This window comes from Aspergillus sclerotioniger (assembly GCF_003184525.1).
Source record: "Aspergillus sclerotioniger CBS 115572 chromosome Unknown BO94scaffold_11, whole genome shotgun sequence".
Taxonomy (NCBI): domain Eukaryota; kingdom Fungi; phylum Ascomycota; class Eurotiomycetes; order Eurotiales; family Aspergillaceae; genus Aspergillus; species Aspergillus sclerotioniger.
In genome coordinates this window covers 828,236-853,869 of record NW_020291001.1, presented here as the reverse complement: position 1 = coordinate 853,869, position 25,634 = coordinate 828,236, and the positions used below count along the sequence as shown (strand labels likewise).

General features: G+C 49.7%; 12 protein-coding genes and 2 non-coding genes across 14 annotated transcripts; 5 read left to right on the top strand and 9 right to left on the bottom strand.

Moving 5' to 3' along the window:
- Positions 1–1,355: 1,355 nt before the first annotated feature.
- Positions 1,356–3,289, bottom strand: BO94DRAFT_565405 (methyltransferase family protein). Its single transcript, XM_025614494.1, has 4 exons — positions 3,139–3,289; positions 2,594–3,047; positions 2,041–2,390; positions 1,356–1,957 (listed from the first exon to the last, which is right to left on the bottom strand). Exons 1-4 carry the CDS (start codon positions 3,254–3,256, stop codon positions 1,563–1,565), a joined length of 1,317 nt encoding a protein of 438 aa, XP_025468552.1. The 5' UTR covers positions 3,257–3,289; the 3' UTR covers positions 1,356–1,562.
- Positions 3,290–4,555: 1,266 nt separating this feature from the next.
- Positions 4,556–6,115, top strand: BO94DRAFT_584884 (T6SS phospholipase effector Tle1-like catalytic domain-containing protein; the record flags this gene model as incomplete). Its single annotated transcript, XM_025615659.1, has 3 exons — positions 4,556–4,706; positions 4,750–4,764; positions 4,809–6,115. 3 exons carry the CDS (start codon positions 4,556–4,558, stop codon positions 6,113–6,115), a joined length of 1,473 nt encoding a protein of 490 aa, XP_025468551.1.
- Positions 6,116–8,456: 2,341 nt separating this feature from the next.
- Positions 8,457–9,416, bottom strand: BO94DRAFT_433950 (glycoside hydrolase family 16 protein; the record flags this gene model as incomplete). Its single annotated transcript, XM_025607484.1, has 1 exon — positions 8,457–9,416. A coding segment is annotated over one exon (960 nt), but the record flags the coding sequence as incomplete, so codon positions are not given.
- Positions 9,417–12,491: 3,075 nt separating this feature from the next.
- Positions 12,492–14,038, bottom strand: BO94DRAFT_463851 (bZIP transcription factor; the record flags this gene model as incomplete). The annotated part of the gene is made up of 3 exons (XM_025608040.1): positions 12,492–12,583; positions 12,646–13,612; positions 13,670–14,038. 3 exons carry the CDS (start codon positions 14,036–14,038, stop codon positions 12,492–12,494), a joined length of 1,428 nt encoding a protein of 475 aa, XP_025468549.1.
- Positions 14,039–14,383: 345 nt separating this feature from the next.
- On the bottom strand, positions 14,384–16,513 carry BO94DRAFT_534409 (O-phospho-L-serine:2-oxoglutarate transaminase). Its single transcript, XM_025611544.1, has 10 exons — positions 16,329–16,513; positions 16,153–16,271; positions 15,925–16,099; positions 15,704–15,872; positions 15,530–15,652; positions 15,458–15,483; positions 15,222–15,407; positions 14,976–15,168; positions 14,839–14,929; positions 14,384–14,787 (listed from the first exon to the last, which is right to left on the bottom strand). The coding sequence occupies exons 1-10, from the start codon at positions 16,433–16,435 to the stop codon at positions 14,702–14,704; spliced, it is 1,275 nt and encodes a 424-aa protein (XP_025468548.1). The 5' UTR covers positions 16,436–16,513; the 3' UTR covers positions 14,384–14,701.
- Positions 16,514–16,770: 257 nt separating this feature from the next.
- Positions 16,771–16,860, bottom strand: BO94DRAFT_t141. Its single transcript has one exon. It is a non-coding gene; the product is annotated as a tRNA-Asp (tRNA).
- Positions 16,861–17,504: 644 nt separating this feature from the next.
- BO94DRAFT_623615 (uncharacterized protein) lies at positions 17,505–18,972 on the top strand. The gene is made up of 5 exons (XM_025617163.1): positions 17,505–17,677; positions 17,730–17,965; positions 18,017–18,363; positions 18,410–18,729; positions 18,899–18,972. The coding sequence occupies exons 1-4, from the start codon at positions 17,573–17,575 to the stop codon at positions 18,649–18,651; spliced, it is 930 nt and encodes a 309-aa protein (XP_025468547.1). The 5' UTR covers positions 17,505–17,572; the 3' UTR covers positions 18,652–18,729; positions 18,899–18,972.
- Positions 18,719–19,179, bottom strand: BO94DRAFT_42936 (uncharacterized protein). Its single transcript, XM_025607471.1, has one exon. It carries the CDS (start codon positions 19,103–19,105, stop codon positions 18,785–18,787), a length of 321 nt encoding a protein of 106 aa, XP_025468546.1. The 5' UTR covers positions 19,106–19,179; the 3' UTR covers positions 18,719–18,784.
- A 342-nt stretch (positions 19,180–19,521) lies between these two features.
- Positions 19,522–19,808, bottom strand: BO94DRAFT_584878 (uncharacterized protein; the record flags this gene model as incomplete). Its single annotated transcript, XM_025615658.1, has 2 exons — positions 19,522–19,565; positions 19,631–19,808. The coding sequence occupies 2 exons, from the start codon at positions 19,806–19,808 to the stop codon at positions 19,522–19,524; spliced, it is 222 nt and encodes a 73-aa protein (XP_025468545.1).
- A 737-nt stretch (positions 19,809–20,545) lies between these two features.
- On the bottom strand, positions 20,546–20,647 carry BO94DRAFT_t140. The gene has a single exon. It is a non-coding gene; the product is annotated as a tRNA-Pro (tRNA).
- Positions 20,648–21,015: 368 nt separating this feature from the next.
- BO94DRAFT_534407 (zinc finger protein) lies at positions 21,016–22,199 on the top strand. Its single transcript, XM_025611543.1, has one exon. The coding sequence runs from the start codon at positions 21,035–21,037 to the stop codon at positions 21,896–21,898; it is 864 nt and encodes a 287-aa protein (XP_025468544.1). The 5' UTR covers positions 21,016–21,034; the 3' UTR covers positions 21,899–22,199.
- Positions 22,200–22,695: 496 nt separating this feature from the next.
- BO94DRAFT_42786 (uncharacterized protein) lies at positions 22,696–23,709 on the top strand. Its single transcript, XM_025607461.1, has 2 exons — positions 22,696–22,858; positions 22,935–23,709. Exons 1-2 carry the CDS (start codon positions 22,851–22,853, stop codon positions 23,464–23,466), a joined length of 540 nt encoding a protein of 179 aa, XP_025468543.1. The 5' UTR covers positions 22,696–22,850; the 3' UTR covers positions 23,467–23,709.
- Positions 23,710–24,791, top strand: BO94DRAFT_42787 (phosphoribulokinase/uridine kinase family protein). The gene is made up of 2 exons (XM_025607462.1): positions 23,710–23,968; positions 24,042–24,791. Exons 1-2 carry the CDS (start codon positions 23,953–23,955, stop codon positions 24,737–24,739), a joined length of 714 nt encoding a protein of 237 aa, XP_025468542.1. The 5' UTR covers positions 23,710–23,952; the 3' UTR covers positions 24,740–24,791.
- On the bottom strand, positions 24,670–25,576 carry BO94DRAFT_534405 (GFA family protein). The gene is made up of 4 exons (XM_025611542.1): positions 25,284–25,576; positions 25,056–25,217; positions 24,886–25,006; positions 24,670–24,836 (listed from the first exon to the last, which is right to left on the bottom strand). The coding sequence occupies exons 1-4, from the start codon at positions 25,389–25,391 to the stop codon at positions 24,805–24,807; spliced, it is 423 nt and encodes a 140-aa protein (XP_025468541.1). The 5' UTR covers positions 25,392–25,576; the 3' UTR covers positions 24,670–24,804.
- Between the last annotated feature and the right edge of the window lie 58 nt (positions 25,577–25,634).

Here is a 25,634-nt window from a genome sequence, read left to right as displayed (position 1 = left end):
GATTTTCATCCTTTAGGGATACTTATGGCTTGGTCAGTGGTATATATTTAGTAGGGATAGCCTGGTAGGAAGATAGGTAGGTTGTTCCCTGTTTGACTTTGATTTACTAGTATATATTCGATCTGGATATTCATATCTTGCCTACTACTAGTAGTGTACTTCCTGGTCCAGGTGGGATGAGACTGAATTCTCTTTTCTTCCTTCCATCTATTTATCAAACTCACACAGTCAATTGTGCTCTAATCCAATACTTTCTCCTATACTAAAAACGACACCTAACACATTGCACTCCTCACCCTTCCCATTATCCTCATCGCCATAATCAACAAAGTTTCTTAAACCTACCCAAACTCAAACAATCCTACCAACTCCCTCAAGATATTTCAATTCGCTCCAAGAAAGTAACATACTAACCCTACCAACAACCAACATGCAATAAACCTTCCTGTCACCACGAAACTTACTCAGAAATAATGCCCCCAAAACCGAACATCTTCTCAAACCTATGATTCGAATGGACTTGCGAGTAGGTACTAAACCACATTACTAGGGTTCTAAATCCCAAACCAGCCCTACCTACTAGTCCTATTGGTAAGTACTAAAGTTAGTGTTAGTATTGAGAGTCCGTGGAATAGGTACGGTACGGTATAAGATATCTCATTCTACTTATAGTAAACCCCCCAACCCATACCCCCTCCCGCGGCATTTCTGTTCCGTGGGAATAAGACGGGGATACCGATCAACCGATCCATGGTACATATAACATATAACATATAATGTTGGTTTGACATGTGTCAGTCTGTCACTACTACTCTTACCTGGTCCTCCCTCCGTGTTGAATTATGTATTTAGTGTACTGTACTAGGTTGGTTTCTTGTATAAGACATCCCATCCCATCCATCCATCCTTCACATTCAATTCCATTCACTCTTGATTTAGATTAGGTGTTTGGTATTTGGTATTTGCATTTGATGTGGGTTTAATGGATTGGATGAATTAATAGTAGGCTAGATGGATGGGAGTGTGGGTGGGTTTTCTTTCAGGACAGGATAATTACAAGGATAAGCTGGTTTGTATGTGGCTTTAATCTTGTGGTTAACTTTATTTTATCCAGCTCTGGTAGGGACCGGTAGGGGGTAAGGTGGGGTTTCGATCGGGGTTCGAGAATGTTGGGTGGGTATTTACTTGGTATTTACAAGTGCTTCGTAGATTGGTGTTCCTTGTCTTTCTTGGATATTTTTGGATTGTTGTAGTGGGTTCAAGGGTGGGGGATTTATTATTGGGTTGGGTTATTATGTGTAATAGTAGTGGTAGTAGCTGGTTATTCATTGACGTCTTGATGGTCATTATTTGGAGGTAATATGAGGTCATTCTTTATTTATGTCTTCCTGATCATTATGGAGGTGAAGTGAGGTGTAATGTAAGTGTAGTTTATCAGTACTGCACCACCATATAACTTCTACCAGTAACAAGACCCCATATTAACAATCCAGTAAATATCCAATCCACACCTCACCAACCACCCGATCAACCCCCCCCAATTCATCCCATCAGTGCATGAATTACCGCCAAATATTCCCCAACGCCGTCTCCAACCACAACTTAGTATACTGCTTATGCAACCACAACACATGCGAAGGCATCGGCTCCCCCTCCGCCTTTCCCTTGCCCTGGAAAAACAAACTCTTGAGACGGAATTCCGCAACGCCCTTTTCCGGCTTCACCTCCGTCGACATCTCAAACAATCCATCGGATTCCCGCACGTCCGCATTCCGTGGCGAATCGCCGCACCGCACCACAATCCGCTCCGGTGTCTTCTCCACCACCTCGAAGTGGTCCGTGATCTTGGTGCCGACGTCGTAGGTGGCAGCGCGGAGGTCGGCACGGGTCCATAGGTGCGAGGAGGTTTCGGGTCCTTCATATTTCTTGGAGAGGTAGCGGCGTTGGTAGGCGTATCCTATATCCGATGTTTGTTAGTTTGACTGGATTGGGTGTTGGAGGATTGGAGGGGATATTGGGTGTTGTGTTGGGGAAACGCACCGAATCCACTCCATACACCGGCACAGAACGCCTCGGTCAATCGACCCGGCTTTTCAAGCAACGCGGGCTTAATGTCCTTGAGAGGTACCTGACGCACGCACAGATCGTAGCTGGCGGGGTTGTTCGATGGGTTGAGTTTCTGGTACAGAGGGTGCTGGAACAGAGGGTCGGTCGTGGTCATCGGCACGAACTCATTGTGACGGACTGCCGCGAAGAAGAAACCCACGGTGGCTCCGGCACCGATGGTGGTGATTTTGGCGGCGCGGCCGAGAAGACCCATTGTGATGATTTGGGTGGGAGTGGATGGGAGTGGTGAGAGGTAGAGGTAGGTTGGTAGGTAGAGAAGAGAGCTGGGGTGAGATCATCGGTTGGCGGAGATGCGGAGTCGAGCGCGGATCGGAGTTGTTCCGAGCTTGGCTTGATGCCGTGCGATGCTACTCTTTCAACAAGATTGGTTGTTTCGTAGATGTACAGTTTCTAGATCACATATGGAATGAATCTCGCCGTCTTTGAATGCCATCGCTCCCATTGCTGTCCGAATTGTGCCCGCAACATGCCCTCTTCATCGCGTACCCGCATCACCGTGGAATGAATCAGCACTGTCACCAACACTCCTACCACCCATCCTCCCCATCCGGACAGTCTTGCCAATGAGATGGAATCTATCGTACAGGCGACCGCACCATCCCATCGCATTATCAGCCCCAAGTATCCTGTCGCGAGTAACCATAATCCCGTGTAGCTCGGATGCTGCACGAATCGGTAGATCCCCCCGGTGACTAGGGTATCTGGCTGCGCGAGCTGAAAGGTGAAGTTCCGACCGAGGAACTTGAATGCAGAGAGACGAAGGGAGGCACCCAAGGTGAGGGAGAGTAGGCAGAGGGTGGTGGTGGCGGACCAGGCGAAGAGGTGCGGAGGGAGGTTGCTCGGGTGGGGGCAGATTGCTTCGAGGTAGGCTCTGTCACTAGTGGTGGTCATGTCATTGGCACCATGGTGCCCATAGTTGCCTTTGAACAACGCGATAAGAGCGTGGTAGATGATGCAGGCCGAGTTGAGGTGCGTTACGACGGTGGTGATCGGGCCTGCGATCAGGCGGACACGGTCGGCGCATTGGATTTGGTGTTGGCGGGGAGGTTCGGGGCGTGAGACTGCAGAAAGCGAGATAGCCTGCTGTTAGCAGGGAAAGTGAAAATGAGATGGAGGAGGGGGAAGGCATTGCGTTGAGGCCGTGACGATGGTTGGATGGATGTTTGTTGGCTGGATCGCCGGGCGGGGATCATTGCTGCCTGAGGAAGAGATCTTACTTTTCCCTCTCGGTTATCCTTTTGCTTGTCTCCTTAATCTACCCCTCAGATGAGTGCAGCATCAGAGAACGCACTCTGGACTGCACCAGCTAGGAATTCATCATAATATCAATCGAAGGAGAAGACTCTGTTCAGTGATAGACAATGGCAGGTATCCTAAGTTCATGATCTTGCCATGCGCCGACTGAAGATTACAGTCGGATAGAGGCAGACGATCGACGGCCCACTGGTGCCATGGCATCCATCTCTTGGTCCATCCCCAAAAGTGGAGCAACTAGCCAACTCAAACTGAGCTTATCATGGACAGTGACCATTGGGCACACTAACTCCACACCCTGAAAGCGAACCACGCCGGACGGAGCAGTGGTCACCATCAGTCACAGGAATATTACTTGTCTAAGCGGGATGGCATTCAGCATTTGACATGTACAGCACGAGTACATGTGCGGACTATTCCATTATCAATGTTGCACTTACAATTGCTTCGCTCTGTTCAACTCGCTACTTCCGATCCCATACTCAAGGAAGCTGAGCCTCGTTCGACGTCACCATTGTTTCCGTTATACCATGAGGCGCCTTGCTGATATCATTGCGCAGATTTGGCCTGATTTCGTGTTGCCCTGCAGATGCAAGGCCGGGTGGCACTACCAACAGCCAAGAGCTGAGAACTTGAAAGCCAAGTCAAGAGGCAACCTATTGTTAGCGACTCGGTGCACCCGTCTCGCAAGCTGCCGATTGGCACCTGCAATGAACGGCAATGCATGCATATATTGTCTATAAATGCATCATCACATCATATCCGGTGATAGGTCATATCCGCTCCTTGGACGCCTGAGATCACCAACCGGGCACGAACACGAATTGCGCCACGATGCTGACCATCTATGCTTATCTCAGCTCGAACCTGGTGTATGGCAATCACCTGTTCACTGATTACAGCCTTGTAGCATTTTCTGAACCCTGATTCGGGTGGTCAACAGTCATACAGTCTACACATTTGACTCATGGCATACACTAAGCCCTGCATATGCGGTGAAACCCCAGCCACTACTGCCAGGCTATTGATATCCCCACAGGATCGACAATGCCCCAACACTGCCAACTCTCAGACACCTCAGCTAATGCAAGCTGTCAGGCCGATGCTTTAAATGAAGGGTGCCGCCGGCGCTGCCCACCGGCGATGTCCTCTCTCAAAGTCAACACTCATCACGATGAATCCCGACTGCCTCTGCCCTCCAGAAAGTCCGACGCGGGAGTTGGTCCTCTGTTTCGATGGAACAGGGAATACCTTTCGCGCGGATGGTGGAGAAAGCAATATTTTGAAAATCTTCCGCATGCTGGACCGCAAAAAGAAAGACAGATGTGAGTCGTCTTGATGTTGTAATGGTCATAGCTGACTGATTAGTTTGTTACTATCAACGTAGGTTCCTCCTCGCGGTGGATGATACATATTAACATAAGTAGCTGGAATCGGAACCGAGGACATGACGCCTGGGAATGTCGCCAACATTCCTATCCCATTCAGCAACCGTCCTATCTACAAACTCATTGACTCAGCATTTGGCACCTCATTTGCCCAACATGTTATTAACGGATACCGCTTCCTTGCCCGCCGCTGGGAGCCGGGATCCCACATCTACCTATTCGGGTTCTCGCGCGGGGCATACACAGCGCGGTTCCTTAACGAGATGCTCGACTTTATCGGGCTGACCTCAGCAGACAACGAGGAGATCATTCCCCTCGTCTGGAAGGCTTTCATTTCGTGGAAGTTCGCCGACAGCGGCAAACCCGCCGACGACGCCGACTTCATCATGCGGAGCTTCCGTGACACAATGTGCCGGTCGGTAGGCCGAGTCCATTTCCTCGGCCTGTTCGACACGGTCAACAGCGTCTTCGCCAACGAGGCCCGCAAGGACCTACGAACCCACCCCAAACCGCGCATTATGCGACACGCGGTCAGCATCGACGAACGCCGACGCAAGTTCCAGCCCGTGCTCTTTGAAAAGCTACGTGCCCATGCCAGGTCCGCCCGGGCAAGTACATGGGTCCAGCGTGCAGATCTCGAGTACTGGGGCAATAACGGCTTCATTCCCCACGCGGACACGGAATTCGAGGAGGTCTACTTTGCCGGTAGTCACAGTGATGTCGGTGGTGGATGGCCCCGAGAAAACGGACGGGACTGGTCGGCCAGCCAAATCCCTCTGATGTGGATGGTGGAAGAGGCCATTGATGCCGGACTGACCTTTGAGTCGGGACAGTTGCACAAACTGGGCTGTTTCAACTTCAAGGTGTCAGAAGAGTGCAATAAAGACGTGATGTACGAAGCAGAGCGAGCATTCCTGCACAACTCTCTGATGTATGACTCGGGCGACCCGTTGGAGACATTGATCTGGCGCACGATGGAATTCATGCCGATCAAACGACCCAAAGTGGCGCCCGACGGGACAGTCACCATGTCGCGATGGCACATGGGCGGCGAACGACGACTCCTACCAGACGGAGCCAAGTTACACTTCAGCGTGATCGAGCGGATGAAGCGGGACCCGGACTATCGGCCGTACGGCCTGGGAGTGGGGTATCTGGCCGAGGTAGACGAGACAGTCGACAACTGGAGACATGTCATCCACGACAAGGACGGGGGACATGACAAGGTGATTGAGAATGGGGAGGAGGAGAGCCGTGATCGACGACGACGAACATTATGTGAATACTATTTATGGAAGCGACCAGAGAGACGCACTCGAAGGGGGTCTCGGCGATCATTTGTATAATTCTTCTTTACGTTACCGTGTTCAATAAGTTGATAGTTGTTTATAGCCTGTATGATTACATCTCACATTGTTATACATTAACCTAATCCATCCCTTGACAGTCTAACAACCTACCCACTCATAACCCTACCTCCTCCTTCCTACCTACCACAAGCCTGAGTAGTGTATTGCACAGCTAAAAGGTACCCCGCTTGCCTGATACAGTACACTCCTCCACACTCTCACGACTAATCACTCACTGGATATATAATACTAAATATACTAACTAACCAGCCATCTTACCAAGTAATCGATCCGAAAGCCGTACTAACTTCACTTACTCTACCTATTTCTTCAATGAATTACCATGATTTTCTCTCCTCATAACTAGCACCCAATTTCTATACTTATATAAAAATAAACCGTTTCCTTCTTTTTATCAGGGAGTAAATATATACACAAGTTAATCTATTTCCAAGTTCATATATATGATCCTATTCCTTGAAGTGTTTGGTTTGGTGGCTCCACTTCAGTTCGTAGAGAACTATACTTGAATTCTTTCTGATCAATACGTAAGGAACTAAGAATAGTATGGTCTGGGTTTTAATTTATCTATAAGAGTTCGTTGTAGGCTTCTTGTTCGGGGGAGAAAGTGGGAATGAGATATCTAATTGATCAGGTCCCCACCCAGCCACAGACATAGGTATTTACTTCCGGAGTAATGGTAATGAGGATAGATTTGTGTGGGGATTGGTGGGGTATTATTAACTGTACTTTGGATGTAAAGGGGTAGATGAGGGGAGAGTAGGAGTAGGAAGGGTTTGTGGTTATGTTGGGATGGTATTTGATATCTTGATTGATCTGGTTTGGTTTGATTTAATTGGCTATCTAAGCTAAGTATCTAATTTCGATGTTGATATCGAATGTGGAAGTGAGGCCCGAAAGGAAAGGAAATACAGGCGGATATCTAAACAAACTGAACTGAACGACTGGGATAGGATATGATGTGATGTGCTGTGTACCCTTATCGTAAGGGAGAATTCCGTGCGTCAAGCAAATAAGGGTTAAGGTTATAGTACATAAAGGGTGATAACTTGCAGGTAGCATAGGATATATGGCTTGCATAGGACAGAAACTAGAGAGATGGGGGGGTGGCTTAAAGCAAAACGGCAAGAACAAGAGCACCGATGACACTGGATCCGCCGAGGCTCAACTTGTTTGCACCACCTGTGAAGACGGGAGTTGAGGGGGTGGTGGCAGATCCAGCGGAGGAGCCTGAAGAGCCCGAGTCCGAGCCGGAGGAAGAAGAGACACCCTGGGTGGCGGTTGAGGCAGCAGCGGTGGAAGTCGCGTGGGTTGTACTAGGCGTAGTTACAGTGCTGAAGACAGAGACATCTGAGCTCGAGGTGGGAGCAGCATAGTATTCCGATCCAGACTGGCTGGAGTTACCCTCGCCGTTGGCTTCAGCACTTACACCGCTCACGTTGGAAGGGGTAGAGGCGGCGGAAGAGGCGGCGGAAGAGTCGCCAGTGTTGGCCTCGGCGCTGGCACCACTGACACTGGAAGGGGTGGCAGCAGAACCAACATTAGCAGCAACAGATGCAGAGGTACTCTCACTACCATTAGCTTCAGCACTGGCGCCGCTCACGTTGGACGGAGTGGCAGCAGCAGAAGCACCCTCGCTACCATTAGCTTCAGCACTTGCTCTAGTGACACTGGAAGGCGTGGCAGCAGCAGTACCCTCGGCGGTGTTACCTTCGGCAGTTGCACTGGGGGTAGAAGCAGAAGCGCTGTCACTACCATTGGCTTCCGCGCTTGCACCAGTAACACTGGAAGGCGTGGCAGAAGCAGCAGTCTTAGCTTCCACAGAGGAAGATCCCTCACCACCGTTAGCTTCAGCGCTTGCACCAGTGGCACTAGGCGTAGCAGCAGAAGCGCCCTCGCCACCGTTGGATTCAGCACTAGCGCCACTGACGCTGGGTGTCGAGGAATTTTCACTGGAACTAACCTCGGAAGCACTGCTCCCGCCAGCAAGAGCAGCTGCGGCAGAGCTCTCGGCAATAGGGCAAATCGTGGTGGTCATGGTGACATATTCAGTAGACTGGGAGACAGAAGATCCGTCCTCAGTTGCAGCCGAAGCATCTGCGGTAGAAGCAGCGACCGCAGTAGTTTCAGGAACGATTGTCGTGGTTTCGGAATCAACGGCACTGGAGACAACAGTGGTAGCAACAGTATTAACAGCAGTGTTGGCAGTGTTGACAGCAGTGGTAACAACCGAATTGGTGGCTTCGGCAACGGCGGAGACCGTCTCGGAGACTCCGGTTGCGCTAGAAACACCAGAGGCAGTCGCAGCCCCCGTCTGGTAGATCTTGATATAGTTAATCTCCCAGTAAGACTCCTCAAATGCGGTCGGGTTCTCGGCAACATAAGCAACACAGCTCTTGAAAGAACTGCTACTATCGCTCACGGGGCAACCAGAAGTGCTGTAAACGCCACCAGCCCAGTCACCACAGAAAGTGGTATCGAAGATGAACTGTTGAGCCTTGAAGTGTTCGGCAATGCTGCAAGAGCCTTGCATGTGGGCCATGGGAGTGCCAAACGCGGTAACATTGGGGCTGCCTTCGGTAATGGAGGTAGGAACCGAGCCACGAGCGAAGAACCAGAATTTGATATATTCGTCAGTCCACTGCATAGCGTATACACCACCGCCGTTGTCGTTGAATGGCGTGCCCGAAGAGCCCTTGGTGCCCTTAACAACACATCCAGTAGTACCAGCATTTTCGCCACATTCGGTAGACGAAAGCGAGCCGGTCATTGTCTGACTGGATACTTCACAGGTACCGCTCGTATGTAATACAATCTCGTTGGCCTCGTTCTTGTTGACGCCCTCGATGATATCAATCTCACCGTCACCGGGCCAGTTTTTCCCCACAGACCAAAATGCAGGCCAGGTACCGCAGATGCTTCCGGGCATGTGCTGAAGATCGATAATAAACAGACCCTCGTCGTAAAACTTGTTGCTCTGGATACGAACCGACTCTCGGCCGGGTCCGGTGGTGCTTAGTTTTGTTGTATGGTCGACACCCATGTAGAAGGATCCGTTCGAATTGACTTTGACCAAGCCCGAGCTTTCGGCGTAGCTCTGGTTCGCGTACGTGACGAATCCATTTGTAGGGTCGGCACCAGTATAGAAATCGAACAACTGGAGAAAATCGTCACCCTTCCAGGTCTCCACCAGTCCGTAGCTGCTAGCCGCCGCAGGCAAAATCATCGACGAAAGAGCGAGCGATCCTACGCTCCATAATAGCGATGAGGAGGGCATTGTTGTTGAAGTCCGGCAATGGCAACCAGTTTGGAGAGTAAACTATGCGCGGAGGTGGAAAGAACTAAGGACCAGGGGATCAAGGCGCTTATCAAAACGATCGACGTTAGAGCGAAAGAATGGAAACAGCCGTCTAGGCTACGGGTGGAAATGAAAGTAGCACAAACTGCAGAGATCAATCTGCCAGAGTAAAATAGTGAAATAAAGAACGTAAATAGGAAGGATGGGAAGAAAAAATGTAGAGAATGCAGACAACAATGTGAACATGACGCAGGCCGGGGGTAGACCAGGCGATATACAAATAAGAAAAGCAAAACGCCCTGACAATATGACTAGCGCAGCCTCTGTCCAAGCCTGCAGCCCACCACTGGCATTATTGTCGATTCCATGCATTCACGGGCGGCAACGAGCCGCCCATTGGAAGGACGGGTTCGTGCCTCGGGCGGGCCATCAGGGACCAGACGAATCAGAGCGCAAAGAAGGCCGGAGGCAAGATGGGAGTTGAGGAGTCCACAGCCTTCATTCTTTGGCCAGGCATGTCGGGTGGAGCGGCGACAAGAGCAGCAGCGTGGTGGTGGAACCTGAAACGCGACCAGACAGCCCAGCGGGATGATGAAACAGGAGAAGCCCAAAGATTCGACTAACACCGTGGCCTGCCAATTCCCTGCATGAGAAATCAGCCAGGTCAGATTCCCCAAGGAACCGCCTGCAGGTTGGTTTTTCACTTGTGGGCCATCAGATTGATTCAGCCGAAGACTTGTTGTGGTGTAGCTGTTCCCCTGACGCTATCCCGGCAACCGTCACATTCCTAACCCACCAGGCCACCAGTTGATTCTGACAGGTCACAATCACTCAGCAACCGGACCAGATTGCCGATCTGGGGCAACAACCCGGTCTGGCAGTTGACGACGTAATTATTTTAGGAACATCTTTTTCACCAGCAGCTTCTGTCCCGACGGAGCGGACTAGTCGAGTCTAGACACTGGGTGGGGAAGCGCTGACACGCCGTTGTTTCTTGAAGTCACATAAAGAGTGGGCGAGAATCGCCCAGCATGGGTAGCGCAACCACAGCAACCACAGCATGCGTAGAGCATTCGCGTTCCGCTCTAGAACCCAGCCGCATGGCGAAGGCTGACCGGCAGCATGTCATGAACCCCGATCCTTGACGTGGATGAAGATGGGGAGACGCAAAGAATGAAGAAAAGACCGGGAAGAATGCCGGCGAGACCCAACCCGGTTTAGCCCCGTCAGCCACGGGACCGCGCCCCTGGTGTGGCTGGAATGACCCTTCCCCTGGACGCGCCTGTAATTGTCCTCTTCTATCTATCTGCTGCTGGCCGGTAGATTGCCGTAATCTCCGATCGCTAAGCCTTTGCTATCCCTCCTATGGGTCATACGAAATTATTTCAGACTCGGGAGGAAGAAAAGGTCAGGAAAAAAAATAAGCTGTGGCCTCCTGGCGACCCGTGGCACTCCCATGGATGGGTCCGTCCACCAGCCCGAATCAAAAGACAATTGGGTCTTTAGAATCTAGGTTTCCAACTACCAGCCCCATTGCTCGATCCCGCTTAAACATTCATGACCCGGGTGACGAAGTATAAGCTTACGTATATCGTAGCTCGATGAGCCAAGTCAGCCTGACCACCCCTTGCATTGCATGGCCTCAATTGCAATTTTGCCCGGCCACCGTCGTACTTACAACCTGAGGCTTTTATTCTGGCAGGTTGTCGGGAATTGAACAAAGTACGGAGTAAGGGGATCGAGACTCGTGAATATGACTGCAGAGCCAGATGCAGGTCCCACGGGACCTAGCCCTGATGAAGGATCGCTAACACCATGTCGGGTTCTTGAATCTAGGATCCGTGCATTCGCTTGTCTTTCCTCGGCCGGCAGTCGCCTAGACTCTTGCTGAATACACTCCATCCAGCGGAATACCCCATGACCTTGTCGAAGCAGCTAGATAGATGCTTACGTTGAAGGATATCTGGCGCATTTAGAATTGGGGATGATCCATATTCAGGAGGGATCAACAAAAGATGTCTGACGGACTGGATCTTAATGCTTAACAGAACCACACTTCGAGGGGTTGTATTTGTCATTTGTCACACTCCATAGCTTAGTGCCGTCCCACAACTGCAAGGCACACATCTGACATATGCCCCACTGCATTGCGTTCTTCTGTGGAGGGCTAGCTAAACCGGAAGAAGGCTGGTCCCGGTGTAGGTGTGCTTCTTGTTAACTCATGGCCGCCTGGTTCAAAATATGTCCTGGAAACTGGTTGTGTTATTGGCGAGGCCAAAGACACATCCGTGACAGGCAGAGGAAGATGTATGAATCCGGGTACATTTCCAAATACTACTAGTGGGTAGTGTAATCACTTTGGCCAGAGCAGATTGATTCTAAAATGTTGCCCACTAGTCGTACCTATTGCGGACTCACCTCGGGCATGGCTGGAGAACGACGCCTTTCAGAGCTCGGGTGCTGAATGGGGAAATCCGAAGACTGATCTGGCACAGCTTCATCATGGAGCACCACTGATGGAGATAAGAGTAACCTTCTAGGGTATACAAAAGCTCCAGATTAATAATCCGATATGGTCAGGGTGAGTACATGATTCCGTTTGATCGCGTTAGGTCACGGCGAGCTGGATGTCCTTTGGATGATAACCCACACGGTAGTCTGAAAGGTAGTGGTAGTATTGACCCTTCGTACTTGACTCCTTGCCCTTTCACGTCATTCATGCATTTTCGACACCCTTGCTATACCGATGAGATTGTCGCTTCATAGCATTCCGTCTGTGCTGAACTGCTTGGTATCTGGTTGTACCTTGGGAACAAATATTGTATCTCTCTGCTGTCCTTGACTGGGGGTCTCTACCAGAGCCAGTATGTATTTGCATGGGAAAGCACGCGCCATTGTACTATACCACTGGCCACAAGAAAGCCCGTAAGACGCATTACGACACACGGGATTATGGTATTGCACACTTCACAACACAAGGTCGGCCGTGGTGGCTTCTAAACCGAACCTGAGGTATCCCAGTGTCTGTTTCACGGGTTAGTTGGCATGGCCACTTTATCTCCATATACAACCCTGCAGGGCAATCTCCACGTCGCGGCGACGGAAACCCGGTGTCCATCCCAGACATATCGCATTCGCGGACAGTGCTACAATGGTTAGTGTCAAGGCTCCAAAGAAATTGGAGTGCGAGTTGAGGTTTGAACCCTACCTTGTATGAAACGTGCTGCATTGATCGCTTTCCCCTTGGATTGGTATTGTGCACGATCCAGTGGAGGGTATGTGAGAAGACGCACATCCTGCTCGCGCAAATATCCTTCCAGGTCACCCATGTCAAACCAGTCCCCTTCAAGCTGCTTCTGTATATGTGGTGGAAACTGTGACACAGACCGCACGGAAACCCATCGCACTCCAGGCCGAAATGGACGATCCGCGGCTTTGCACTTCAAGGAAGATCGAGAGTAATGTGTTCCTGCACCCCCTAAGCTGAAGAATGGAACATCTTCCCACTCCTCGAAACGTTTCCGGCTCTCTTTCTCGTTCAAAGCTGATTGGAAATATGATGCAATACGTTTCCTGTCCATTATTTGGAGAAGCAGACAGAAATGCTTCTGTATCCTGTCCATACTGATGGAATCGTCACACAGGGCGAAACACCCCTGGTAAACGCACGACATGTGGAGGCGGTCTGTGAAAAGAGACAAGTCCATTTCAGATGTCTCCAACGATTCGAAGAAACGAGGACTCTTTCTAATTCCTGTTTTCTGCAATCCTTCCTGCCCCAGATGTAGATTAAAATTAGATCCGAAGCTGAATGGAAAGCTTTCATTCGATCCCACGATTGGTGGTTGGGTCTGCTGCTCAGGCGTCAGAAGTTCCGGTGAGCCTTGTTCTGTCTGCGGCGGCGAAACAATGGGAACATCCTGTTCACCATCATTGCTAGCCTCCCTAGCTAGAGTGAGACATGCTTGTACCGTATCTCGCAAATGCGTCGTCAGGCCAGTATCGCCTGCCAAAACCCCTGACTGAACCAGCTTATCACTAAAAGAGAGAACCGCCGTGCTCATTTGCTCTACCACAGACTCGAGTTCGGAGATGCGGCTTTTAAGAGACGAGATGTTGGCTTCTTTTCGGGAGCGATAAGCACGTTGCGCAAGACGGATTTGTCTCCGCCGTCTCTGCTTAAGGTCATCAATGTTCCGGCGGTAGCGCACAAAGGATCAATCCTCGCGTACCTCTTCTGGATCTTCATCCACAGCGCCGTCTACTACTTTTCGCGGTCGACCTCTTTTATTGAGCGATGATCCGGATCGATTTACGTCGCCGCGGGGGCGTTTAGGGGGCTTCGCAGCGGGCTGAGTCGCCTGCATGTCGGGATCGTCATTGTATAGTGCAACTTCTGGCACATACCCAAGTAATGGTGCCTGAATGTACCCTGGTTCTCGTTGCGGTTGCCTAATTTGTTGGGGTACGGGATATGAGCAGGCTGACAGCAGCGAAGTGATCTGCGGTGTGGCTGAAGAGTCTAATCGCACGTGCTGCGTCCCGAAAAGCTGCTCGTTGATGCTTTCCCAAGGGACTAGAGCGGTGTCTGAGTCGGTCATAATTCCTCTTGACGATGGAAACGACATTGCATCGTTGGCGGGGATGGCTGATGCAAAGCGGAATGCCGTTGGGGGGGGGTTCGGAGAGGATGGAGAGTCAAGGAAAACGCTGCTGACATATCCCCCCCTCCCGCCCAGTTGCCACTTGTCACGGCCTTCATCCCGTCCAAACTGGGTCACTTAATTATTTATTAGCGTGGGTCGAATAGAGTAGGGTTCTAGACGGTTGAAGACTTTACTTTTATGCATGTATATCGCCATGTTTTCGAGCATAATATACGAGATGTGTGGGACGGAAAAGGAGATGCCTCGGCTCGGGCTGTTCACTAATCGGAATTTTGATTACGCTATCATCCGCACCAACCAATTGTGCTTGTCTGCATATTTAATGCTAATGCATGACTTTGACGTCCACCATAAGGCTTTGCTTCCTTACCTTGACCACAGCTTTAGCATGGTATCGAACTAGTTCTACTTGCTCTATGCTATGCAGAAACTATCATGCAAAAATTAAATAAATGAGGCTGGTCGTTGAGCAACCATCCTTAATAGGTTGAACCTTCGAAGTTGAATCCGTTCCTGTATATACCCTGTAGCCCCTGGCCCATGTGATGAATAACAATGCTTTTGCAGATGAAGACCCCTTCTTATTATTTTTTTGCTCTATGCCGTGGCGAACTCCTTGAGGTACGCCGCAAGCTTTTCAATGCCGGATTCGGGAACGGCATTGTAGTTGGACGCACGAATGCCTTTATTCTAGTCAGTCACGGTACTTGACCACAGCTATGCTCATCACTTACCTCCGACGCTTCTGTGGCCCTTCAGTCCGGTAAGTCCACGCTCGACGGCACCCTTCAGGAAGGCCTTTTCAGTATCGTCGACGTTTCCACCCTACTAAGATTAGCCCTGTCTCGAACACAAGCGTTGGGGTACATACCTTGACCACACGGAAGCAGGCGTTCATTCTTGAACGCACAGCCTTATCCGGTACGACCTTGTACACCTCCGGGTAGGCATCGAGCGTCTCATAGAGAAGCTTCGCCTTTCTGTCAGCCACGGCCTGCTGTCCGTCCACCTTGTCGGGGAACGTAGCAAGTAGTTTCTTGAGAACTTGGCCAGCAATATAGACACTGAAGCTGTTAGTGAAACCAACCTGGACCTTGGTACATCAGTGGAGACTTACTCAAAGATGGGAAGGGTGTTATAGAGGGAGTTGTTCTTCGCGGCAACGGAGTAGTCGAGAATGGTGGGGGCAATTGGCAATCCCAGCTTGCGCAGGATAGCAGGAGACGCCGAGGGAGAAACGGGGGGCAGAAGATCCTTCTTAATGATCACTCCGGTAATTCCAGCAACACCCAGGTTCTTCTGTCTGTAAGGGGTCAGCACATGGTGCCTGGTGCAGGCATTGACAAATCTTACGCTCCGAAGAAGATAATCGAGTAGTTCTAGGACCAGTAAGCAGGGTACTGACAAGGACTTATAGGGTCATACCTCAACTGGGATCCGTCTCGACAAAATGGTGGAGGAGTAGTCTCCGATAACGATGGGGTCTTCGTCGGTTCCCTTGGGTTCCAGGACCTTGGGGAAGCTAGGGTACTCAACACCATCAACCGTCTAGTGGACATGCGTCAGCAATCGTTATGATGATGGGTGCATTATACACACCTCGTTCTCGCACTTGTAGACCATGGCAGCCTTGCGGCTCAACTTCCAGGTCGACTCATCCGCGATCTTTCCAAACTTGCCATCATTGACTGTCCTGGCGTCACTGGCGATGTTGACATATTCAGGACCAAGAAGGCGAATGGCTTCTTGGCTGGCCTTGAGCGACCATCTGCATAGTCAGTTAGTACAGGGTATCATCCCAATGGACCGGGGTGACTTTCGATCCAGTAACCAGGTAGTCGAGTCGCAGGTCTGATTCGACCTTCTTGCGCAATTCACTCAGTACTTCCTGCTCACTAATTTCGCCTCGCTGCTTGACGATAAGCTGTCTCTGTTTCTCAACCCAGACAGCGACGAGGTTGTAGACGGTCGCATCGAATTGGCCGGATCCGCCACCTTCAAACCATCAGCGAATTGCGGTCGCAAACAAGGATAGAGCAGCGATGTACCTTGCAGGAAGAGAATCTCGTATGTGGAGGGGATATCCAAGAAGTTGGCAAGATCAGCCTTGGCGCTGTTCAGGATGTTGGCCGCGATTTCGCTGCGGTGGCTGTGTTCGGCGACACCCCTAGATGTGAAGTCAGGTACGGTTGCAGATAAGATCGCACAGATCAGTGCCCCTCACAGGCCAGTGTCCTGGTAGTTTTGCAGAGCCTGAGCTGCGGTCGCAAGAACATCGGTCGGGAGACTGGCAGGACCAGCGCCCAGGTAGGTAATGTCTTCTCTCTTCATCGTGGGCGCAATTGGTACTTTGTGATGGATAATGGAATTGCGGAGGATAAGAGAATTTTAAAGCTAAATGACGTGCTCAGTACGGAGTAGTGATTGTGACTCACTAAGTCCGGGACTAATGTGTTTCCCCAGGCAGGCCGGGCATGCGTTTCCCCGGGGCCGTGGTCCAACCCCGGAAAGAGAATGCAGTGATCATATCCAACCTGTAGGGGATAGGAGCGTTGCAATTGTATGGGTTACACATCATTGCTGCTGTATACATAGGATTGAGGTAACAAAATAAACTGAGAAATGCCAGGATAAATAAACAGAAAAATAAAAGAGAAAAAAGAAATCTCCCCGACTGGGAGTCGAACCCAGGTCTCCCGCGCTTGTTCCCGTGTGGGATTGACAAGCGGAAATCATGACCGTTAGACCATCGAGGACTTGTTATGGAAGCTGCCGCAGTTTTGATTTTATCAACCACTGCTAGAAGAGTCCATCAGAGCTGTCGCTACGAGAATATTAACCAACAACTAGGCCAGTCTTCCACATTATTCAGATTCCGCTCATATTCTGCTCTGTTTAGTAGTCTCTTGACGCCTGTCTTTGTTTATCTCATAGACCCATCTATTACTCATCTATATGCTGAGTATTGATTCAGGGATATATATTCAGACGTGTTCAACCATCCATTCCCATTCAACAAGAATCACAGGACCAGTTGCACCTGCAACATAATGCGTAACCACAAGGGAATGTCCAGCCAAACACATGACAGCCGAGGAGCAATGATACCGAGCACATGTTCATGGTCAATCCCTTGTCCTACATGCCGTCAAGGACCCCACCCTCAAGCCCGAGAATGGCTGTGTAAATTCACATTGTCTCGCAGACGAGGAAAAGATTCTCCCGGACACACGTCACCTGGACTGACCACATTTAGCAGTAGGTACTTACTATAGAACCGGTATCAAGCAGAACATCCATGGACTGCCTCCTGGAAAAACATGCCCCACCTGCGCGGTGGGTCAGCCGAGCCACAGGGTCCGATCCTACCAAGCCGGATGTCCACGGCGAATGCAGGCATATCCAGCACCCTTCTTTACACCAAAACACAACACAAACCACGTGTTGTCTCAAACAAACAGCATCAAGATGACCACAATCGCGGTAGCTGGTGGTACCGGCGGAGTAGGAAAGACAATCGTCGAGACATTGTTACAAGAAGACAAATATCAGGTTATCGTCTTAACTCGCGGTGTACGACCCCCCTCCACAACCCATATTCAGCAACTTACACTCGAACAATCAGAGCCCCAAGGAGGACCCTGCCCTTTTAAAGACGCGGCAAGTGCAGATAAACTACAATGACGTCGACTCCGTTGCTCAAGTACTCGACAAGCACGCCATCCGCACAATCATCTCCGCCATTAGTATCTACTCGGATGAAACCAGCCAAAGCCAATTGAACCTGATCCAGGCTGCTGAAAAGTCCACTGCAACTAAGACATTTATCCCAAGTGAATACTCGTTTATCCAGACCAAGGAGTATGTATGTCCGCCCACTCCGAGCCAAATGCAAGCTCACTGATCAAATAGTATCCTATCCGTCGACCCCAGTATAAAATACTGGCTCGCAGCGGCCGAATTGCTGCATAAAAGTAGCCTGAAATATACCCGGGTCACACCTGGGATCTTCATGGACTATTGGGGAATGCCCAATGTGCGGACCAACCTTCAGCCATGCGTGATCGGAATCGATGTAGCTAATTGCTGGGCGGCCATTCCCGGTGATGGCAATGATAGGATGAGCGTCACTTACTCGTACGATATGGCGGCGTTTATTGTGAAGCTTCTGGATCTTGAGGAGTGGCCTGAGTTTAGTGTGTTTGTGGGTGATGAGATTACCTATAATGAGCTCCTTGAGCTTGCTGAGCAGGTCCGAGGTATGTAATTTACGACATGCTTAAGGGGCTAGGCTAACGAAAACAGGCAAGAAATTCGAGGTGGTATATGACAGCGTCGAGAAGATCAAAGAAGGAGATGTTACAATCCCTTCATCCCACCCTGGGACTTCTGATGAAGAGACCCGGGAGACGGCCGCGTTGGTGAGCCGACTCACTATCGCCGGAGCCTTTGACCTGCCGAAAGAGCGCATGAATACGAGGTTTCCAGATCTGAAGCCCCTTGAAATGAGGGAATTCCTCCTTGATGTCTGGGAAAACAAAGCATGATCATGCAATACTGGTCAACATTAAATGACTATCTACTCTGTAGATACTCTACATAATCTTGATTGACGCCAAAATATGGTATATCACCCCCGCAGCTCATCCTTCCTCCTTCCTCCTACCCCATGACAACCAACTAGAGATGATCCTCATCTTCCGAGTCCATAGTACTCCCAAAAGGGTTATCAAATATCAATGCATGATCATCATCTACACAAACATCAGTTACTAACCAACACCACTCGCCCAGAGAGTAATACACACCATCCGATGGATTATTATCATCCTCCGTATCCGGGTTATAGTTAAACCCAAACTCCTGAGTAACAATCCTCGAAGCCGCACTACTGAAGTTCAAGACATCCATTAAGGATACTTTTTCACTTGCTGGTTGATTGGGGGCGTGCGTCGGCATTTGGGTATCGGGTTCGGACATTGTGGGACGTGTCTTAGTCATTTATATGTAACAGGAGAGACGGATGTCAACGAGACAAATGGCTGTTGTTCATGTCACTGTTATTCCTGTAAGACCTCATGACTTATATCCATAGGATCCGCTTATAGTTGCCACCGGCATTCTGACATCAGCGAGAGCTAAACCCTGTTGTTTCGGGGTTGAAACTGGACATTCGCGAGATATAGTCAATTACGGTAAGAGACTATTTAGTACGCGACAATCTTATGGTTGTCCACTACCTTAAACAGCAAACCCGTCATGTGAGCATCATTCCATGCATTAAAGTAGCAATAGTCAATCAACACCGGACCTTTAAACTCCATTCAGCCCAGATTATAACGGATTGACGATCATCGCCATCAAGAACACAAAAGCCAGACATACCACACACCAACACCCAAAAAAGAAACACAAAATCAATCCCAATCATCCACATCCCATGTCGAATCCGGCGGCCCATCTGCAACCAAATCAGCCATCTATCTATCATCTCTCCAAATCACATCTCACCAACAGAATACATACACCCATCCTGAATCGAAAGCAAATACCCAATTGTTTCAATCAAACTCGGCGAATCCTGCATATCAGGAACCTCTTCAACAAGGTCCTGCGCCTTCGGAGAAGTTCGTTGATCGGGCGGGCCCTCAGCCTGTTCAACTTCAACAGTGAAGCCCAGTTTTTCTTTTTCTGACGTTGCCATGACTGTTTCGACGGCAAATATGCCTCTTCGCTTCGTAGATATAAAATGTATATTGTATCTTCCAATAAGAAGTTATAGATAGATAGATAGTATAAAGAGTGTGTGATCCTACGTAGTGATATTCGCCATCTCACCAAGTATAAATAACCCCACCGGTCCATCAATTCCCCCTAGTCTTGACATCAGATAATTCCCCAACCCGGGGTAATGGCGCGGGGTACACGAGACCAGAGACCGAGCCATTGGATCAGTGGTAAAGTTTGCAAGGGGGGACGTGCTTTTTGGTCGAAGCTTGCATTCACTCTGGGTGGGAAAATGTCCTTGGTTGGAATAACAGGATTCATGGTGCGGGTGACCGGATAAGGTACCGCTAAACCTAGTTTCAGTCCCTAGGGAGACTTTAAGGCGCTGAGGGAACCTGGGAATTGTTGCCAGGGCTGGAGGCAAATTTCTAGGATTGGGAGGAGCCATTGTTGATGCTGAGAAGGTGGGCGCTAGTTGCTGATGCAGAAAGAGCTTGCTGGTTTGGCTTTGAGTACAGTACGTAAGGAACCGATTTTGGGAGGACACGTGAGGGATTGAGTGCATTTGAACAGATGAGTCTGTTCATTCCAGATGTAGTAGTGACATTGCTGAATAATAAGAAACGAGCAATCTCATCATTTTACTTATCTCTCTCTCTCTTTGTTTGTTTGTTTTTGTAGTGAGGGGAAAAAAAGCAAAAAAAGAAATGTCAAGGCCCGAGCCGCGGATCGAACGCGGGACCTCTCGCAGATATGCTTGGGTTTGTAGGCAGAAGCCATCCCTAAGCGAGAATCATACCACTAGACCACCCGGGCTTGATATATTCGTTGCGTGAATATTTTGTTAGAAGGGAGTTGGCAATGGACTAGTAGTGCTGCTTCATGTGATGATCGTTGTCCATCAGGACTGTTATATTTCGTTCAGTCTAGTCGACCATCAGTGCAATCATCACTACTCCTGGTAATATTGGCAGGTCTCAGCGTGACGTCAGAGCGTTACACAAGTCCAGATGCCCACTCGTCATCTCTCTTCCCCTCATCCTCCCAACACGTATCCCAACAATGAATAATCATCAAACAACTTCGAGATATCACTGCATCGGAGCAGGATTCTGCGGCACAGTCTGGGCTCTCCCAGAAGACCGTATAGCCTTCAAGCGAGAGGATGGTGGCCCAGACAGGTCTCTAGCTAATGACTACACCATGCACCAGCGAGCTTTTGACAGCTTCTCCCAACTATCGAACCTCAAAACCCAAGAATCCAATACATATCAGACGAACACATTTCCCCAAGTTCAGATCCCGAAATGTCATCGATTCATCACCCCAAGCGACCCATGGTGGACGAAGAATCTCTCCCTGTTTCCCTCGCAATACTCACCCTGCAATGTCATCGTTTCGGAACGCATCCCACCATTCCCAGAAACGAGCAGAGAGCTTCTGGTGGAAAGATACTGCAATCCGAAGATACAGACAGAGATACTGAAAAGCGCTAATAACAAGGATTGTCTCATCCGACCATACCTGGGTAGGAGACGAACACAGAGGACTGAGATTCACGGAACCTCGAGATTTGCAGCATTTTCGTTGCGAAACTATCCACTACATGAAGATCAGATGGAGGATATTGGTATATCTACTGATGATATGCAGCGCTATGCGCGTATGATGGCCGAAGCATTAGCCACTTTACATTGGGTTGGTGAGGTTGATGGGAATGATATCGAATTTGTCCTCGCTCCCCCACCTCCATACGAAGGAGATGGCACGAACGTAATTGTTAATGTACTCGGTGAACATACCATGTGGATGCTGGACTTTGATCTGTGTCGGTCTATGTCCATGGATCAGGATGGGGTCGAGCAAGCTGTCGCTGCTTATTGGCGCAATGACCCGTTTTATCCTCGACCGCAGAGCAAGTTATGGAGCGACTTTCGAGAACAATATTTGAGAACTAGTGAATGGGTTATTCGGCACAGGCAAACCGATGTTGACGAGCGATTATCTCTCGCTCGACGGTTTGTTGAACTAATCGAGAAGGTTAGACCAACAGTGGATGGCATTTGAGTTATACTGTGGAAGAAACGCCTGTATTATCTAAACGAACAGTGAGCTTTAATAAGTATGTGAGGACACGTATGGTGGTCGCCTGATAGTCCGTCCATGTATGCGACTGTTGGGCAGCCTCACGGCTGGCCCGGCCCAGGCACATCTCCAGTCTAATTATATACTTGCATGCAACTGATGCAAAAGAATCGGATTGCAGACTCTTAAGCTCGCTACTCAGCATCTGATTCCCTTTGCTCGGAAGGCTAGGAAAAATAGGGAATAGGCATAATGCAAGGGGCCGATCGGACCAGCTGTCTCTGCAATGTCAGACGGTCAGCCGTTGAGTCAGTGGATGTACTGTGTACCTGGATGACGGTGGAGTTAATCACCGACCCCGTCGCCCGACAAATCGCGTTGTCAATCAGGTTATCTTCCGAGTTCCGAATCTTCAATGAAAGTCGAATGAAAACTTGGCATGGACCACACAATAAAGACAATTGTCCTTTGAGGCATTTGCCAGGATTTCCCATAGCCGAGACCAATTATTGGGCCCTGACAAGGATGGTTTCGAGGAAGGTGAACAACAAAGCGACGAACCGTGTCACCATTTATTGTGACGTAACGACGATCCCATGCGACTTGGATGGCCAGGTCCAATGACAGGGGCGACACCGAGTCTTGCCCCGTGCCATGGAGGACCGTGTGCTGGCATTCCGATGGCGCGGGGTTTATAAATGCTCGGATCCCTTCTCCTTCGCCTTGTTATGTTCTCTTTCTCGCGGACTTTGCTGTCAAAAGTCTCCAGCCTCCCTCTTTCTTCCGCTTTCACCCTATGGAAAGATTTCGTCGGTAGCAGATTGCGCGGGTACGCTTTTGCAGTGCCAGAGTGATTTACCTATTTATTCTCGAGATCCCTATCGACCGGGAATGGTTTGAGCAGTGACTGGACTCATCTTTTTCACCATAAGGGATGCTCAGGTATGCACTCGAAATTTCAACTCAAATTCACCGCCATCATCACGTTGGACAAATAGGCTAACGATCTCTAGATTAGATTAGTACCCCACTCTAGCACACACCAGTCGAAGTGGCACCATCAGCGAACGAAAACAACAGACGCCATGTCGGACACGGTAGCTCGGCCTATTGGGGAGTCGGTGAGCCACGAGCTGGCTCGGAACAACCAGATGGGGGGAGAATGCTTCCTGAAGCGCTTTTCACAATGGTTCTGGTCGGTGTGGATGATCGCCGGCTCGGAGACCCACGATGCCCTGGCGGATCCCGCAAATCGCTCTCGGGGCACAAATTGTGCTTCCAAACCCAACGGCCATGGCACTACAAGAACCTCTGGAGGTGAAAATGATACCGGACTGCAGGAACAGTCCAAGCACAGCCATCCCTGCAAGGCTTGCCAAACCTGGGGAGCTGTCTGCGATCAGCAGAAACCGCGATGCTCGCATTGCCTGGATCAGCAGATCTTGTGCTTTTATGTGTCGCCCCCTCGGAGGTCAACCAAGCGATCGACCAAAGCGCGTTCCGCCCACTTGGAGGTCGTAAATTCCTCGCCAAGTTTACTGGCGAACTGATTGAACGAATAACGAATGAAGAGACTCAATATATACGAAGTTATTGCTCTTACCACGATAGATACCCGATCGATAAGGGTGCCTTAGATAGGATAGCTTAACGTCTAGTCGTTCCCACACGCGAAGAACTCGAGCATAAGGCTGACGAATGATTGGCACACGCGCGGCGGAGAATTAGACCTGCTTGCCAGCCATCCGGTTCGGACACATGTGGTATGGCTCGACATGCGTTTGCCATCTTCCATGGCGGAGACCCGGCTCGAAGGTATGCATAACGGCAGAGAATGTACCAATTGCTGGGATTCAATAGTCATTTATTGTGCCACATGAATCAGATTACCTCGGATATCCGTGTCCACCATGCGCCATGGAAAGTGTCGTCGGAGCACTGTCAGCCGATACCCCCGCAACTTGATAGCAGATATCCGGGGTGTAGCACCTACTTAATCGCAATAAATTTTCACTCGATTTCTATATTAGAATAAAATGAAATCTTGTCAAGGTAAGTTGACAATGGGCTTCACCCTCTGCCATTAACACTTCAAGTTGACTGAGATACAAACAGATGAACGCAGAATACATCCGAATCGCGAATGCAATCCAGCAAAAAGCACAAAATAATAACAAGAAGCGACTTCTAGTGGCCATAGCCGGCATTCCAGGTTCAGGAAAAACAACTACGGCTGCAGCTGTCGCCCAACATCTCAGGATCGAATCACCAAATCAAATCGCCCTCGTCTCCATGGACGGCTTCCATTTGTCGCGAGCAACCTTGGACAGTCTTCCGAACCGAGAGGAGGCATACATCCGTCGCGGTGCCCCATGGACATTCGATGCAGCACGTTTTGTTGCGTTCGTTCAAAAACTACGACAATGGGCAGATTCTACTCCACTGACCTCAGGGAGCTCGTCTGACCCGGCCATTATCTATGCACCCTCGTTCGACCACGAGGCTAAGGACCCAGTCGAGAATGGGATTGCTATCACGAGTGATGCCTCGATTATAATCCTCGAAGGCAACTATCTCCTCCTCAACGAAGAAAACTGGCGCGATGTTTCGCAACTTGTCGACTACCGCATATTTGTCGACGCAGACGTACAGGAAGCCCGAGAGCGAGTCGCTCGACGACATGTTATTGCAGGAATCGAGAAGACCTTGGAGGATGGCTTCCGGCGTGTCGATAGCAACGACTACTTGAATGCGCTTCATATTCAGGAAAAACTAATAACCCCTGACATGGTGATCAAGAGTGTGACGGAATTGGCTAGCTGATCTAGTATACATGAAGATCCAATCGAACAACTCTAACAGGCTAGATTCGAGACAGGAGCAAACCATCACTCTTTAATCTGTTTCTTATGAAAGACATCTACCAATCAAATTAGCACAACCACCATAACCAAATAAAAGTCACTCACCCGGAATCTCAGGCATCCAACCCACGCGAGTCTGACAGAAGAATTCTCCCTTGGGTGGCAACACCTCTGGATCATCCAGTGACCCGACACAAATATACCGAAAGTCATTTTTGACAGCATCCTTCGATCGTTAGCATACCAAGGAGCCTGAATCCGTTGTAGAAACCTACCCCATACTCGCAGATAAAGCTCCCGCAATCCCCACAAAACTCCCGATGGATCATACTCCCCGACCCATTGTCTCCCACGTATTCTTTGGGGTTTCCGGAGGTGATGTGCAGGGAATCTTTGGGGACCTTGGCGGTTAGACCATAGTTTGTTCCGAAGGCTTTCTATTTACTTGTTAGCCAATGGCACAGCTTGTAACGAATTAAGCAAGTCGATCGTGAATATCTAACCTTGCAGCTACCACAGTGACAGAGGGAAGTGCGGGCATCATCCGGGGAGGAAAGGGAGAGATTGTATGTGATGTTGTGACAGAAGCAGGATCCTGGATAAGACGGCATTTTGAGATTCTGTTATTCCGACGATGATGTTAATTGCTACAATGTTACAATCCAAAAGTTGAGCTTTATCCCGGACATTGTTGTATACGACCGCCTGACGAATGTTGACGTCATGGCTGTGCTACCTCCGGCGGTGGACGGCATTTCTTATTCCCCGGACAATTCTTCTCGAACGTCAAGTCAGATCTCGTTCTTTGTCAAGATAAGCACGAGAAGGCCGAGAGCAGGCTATTGAACATGAGT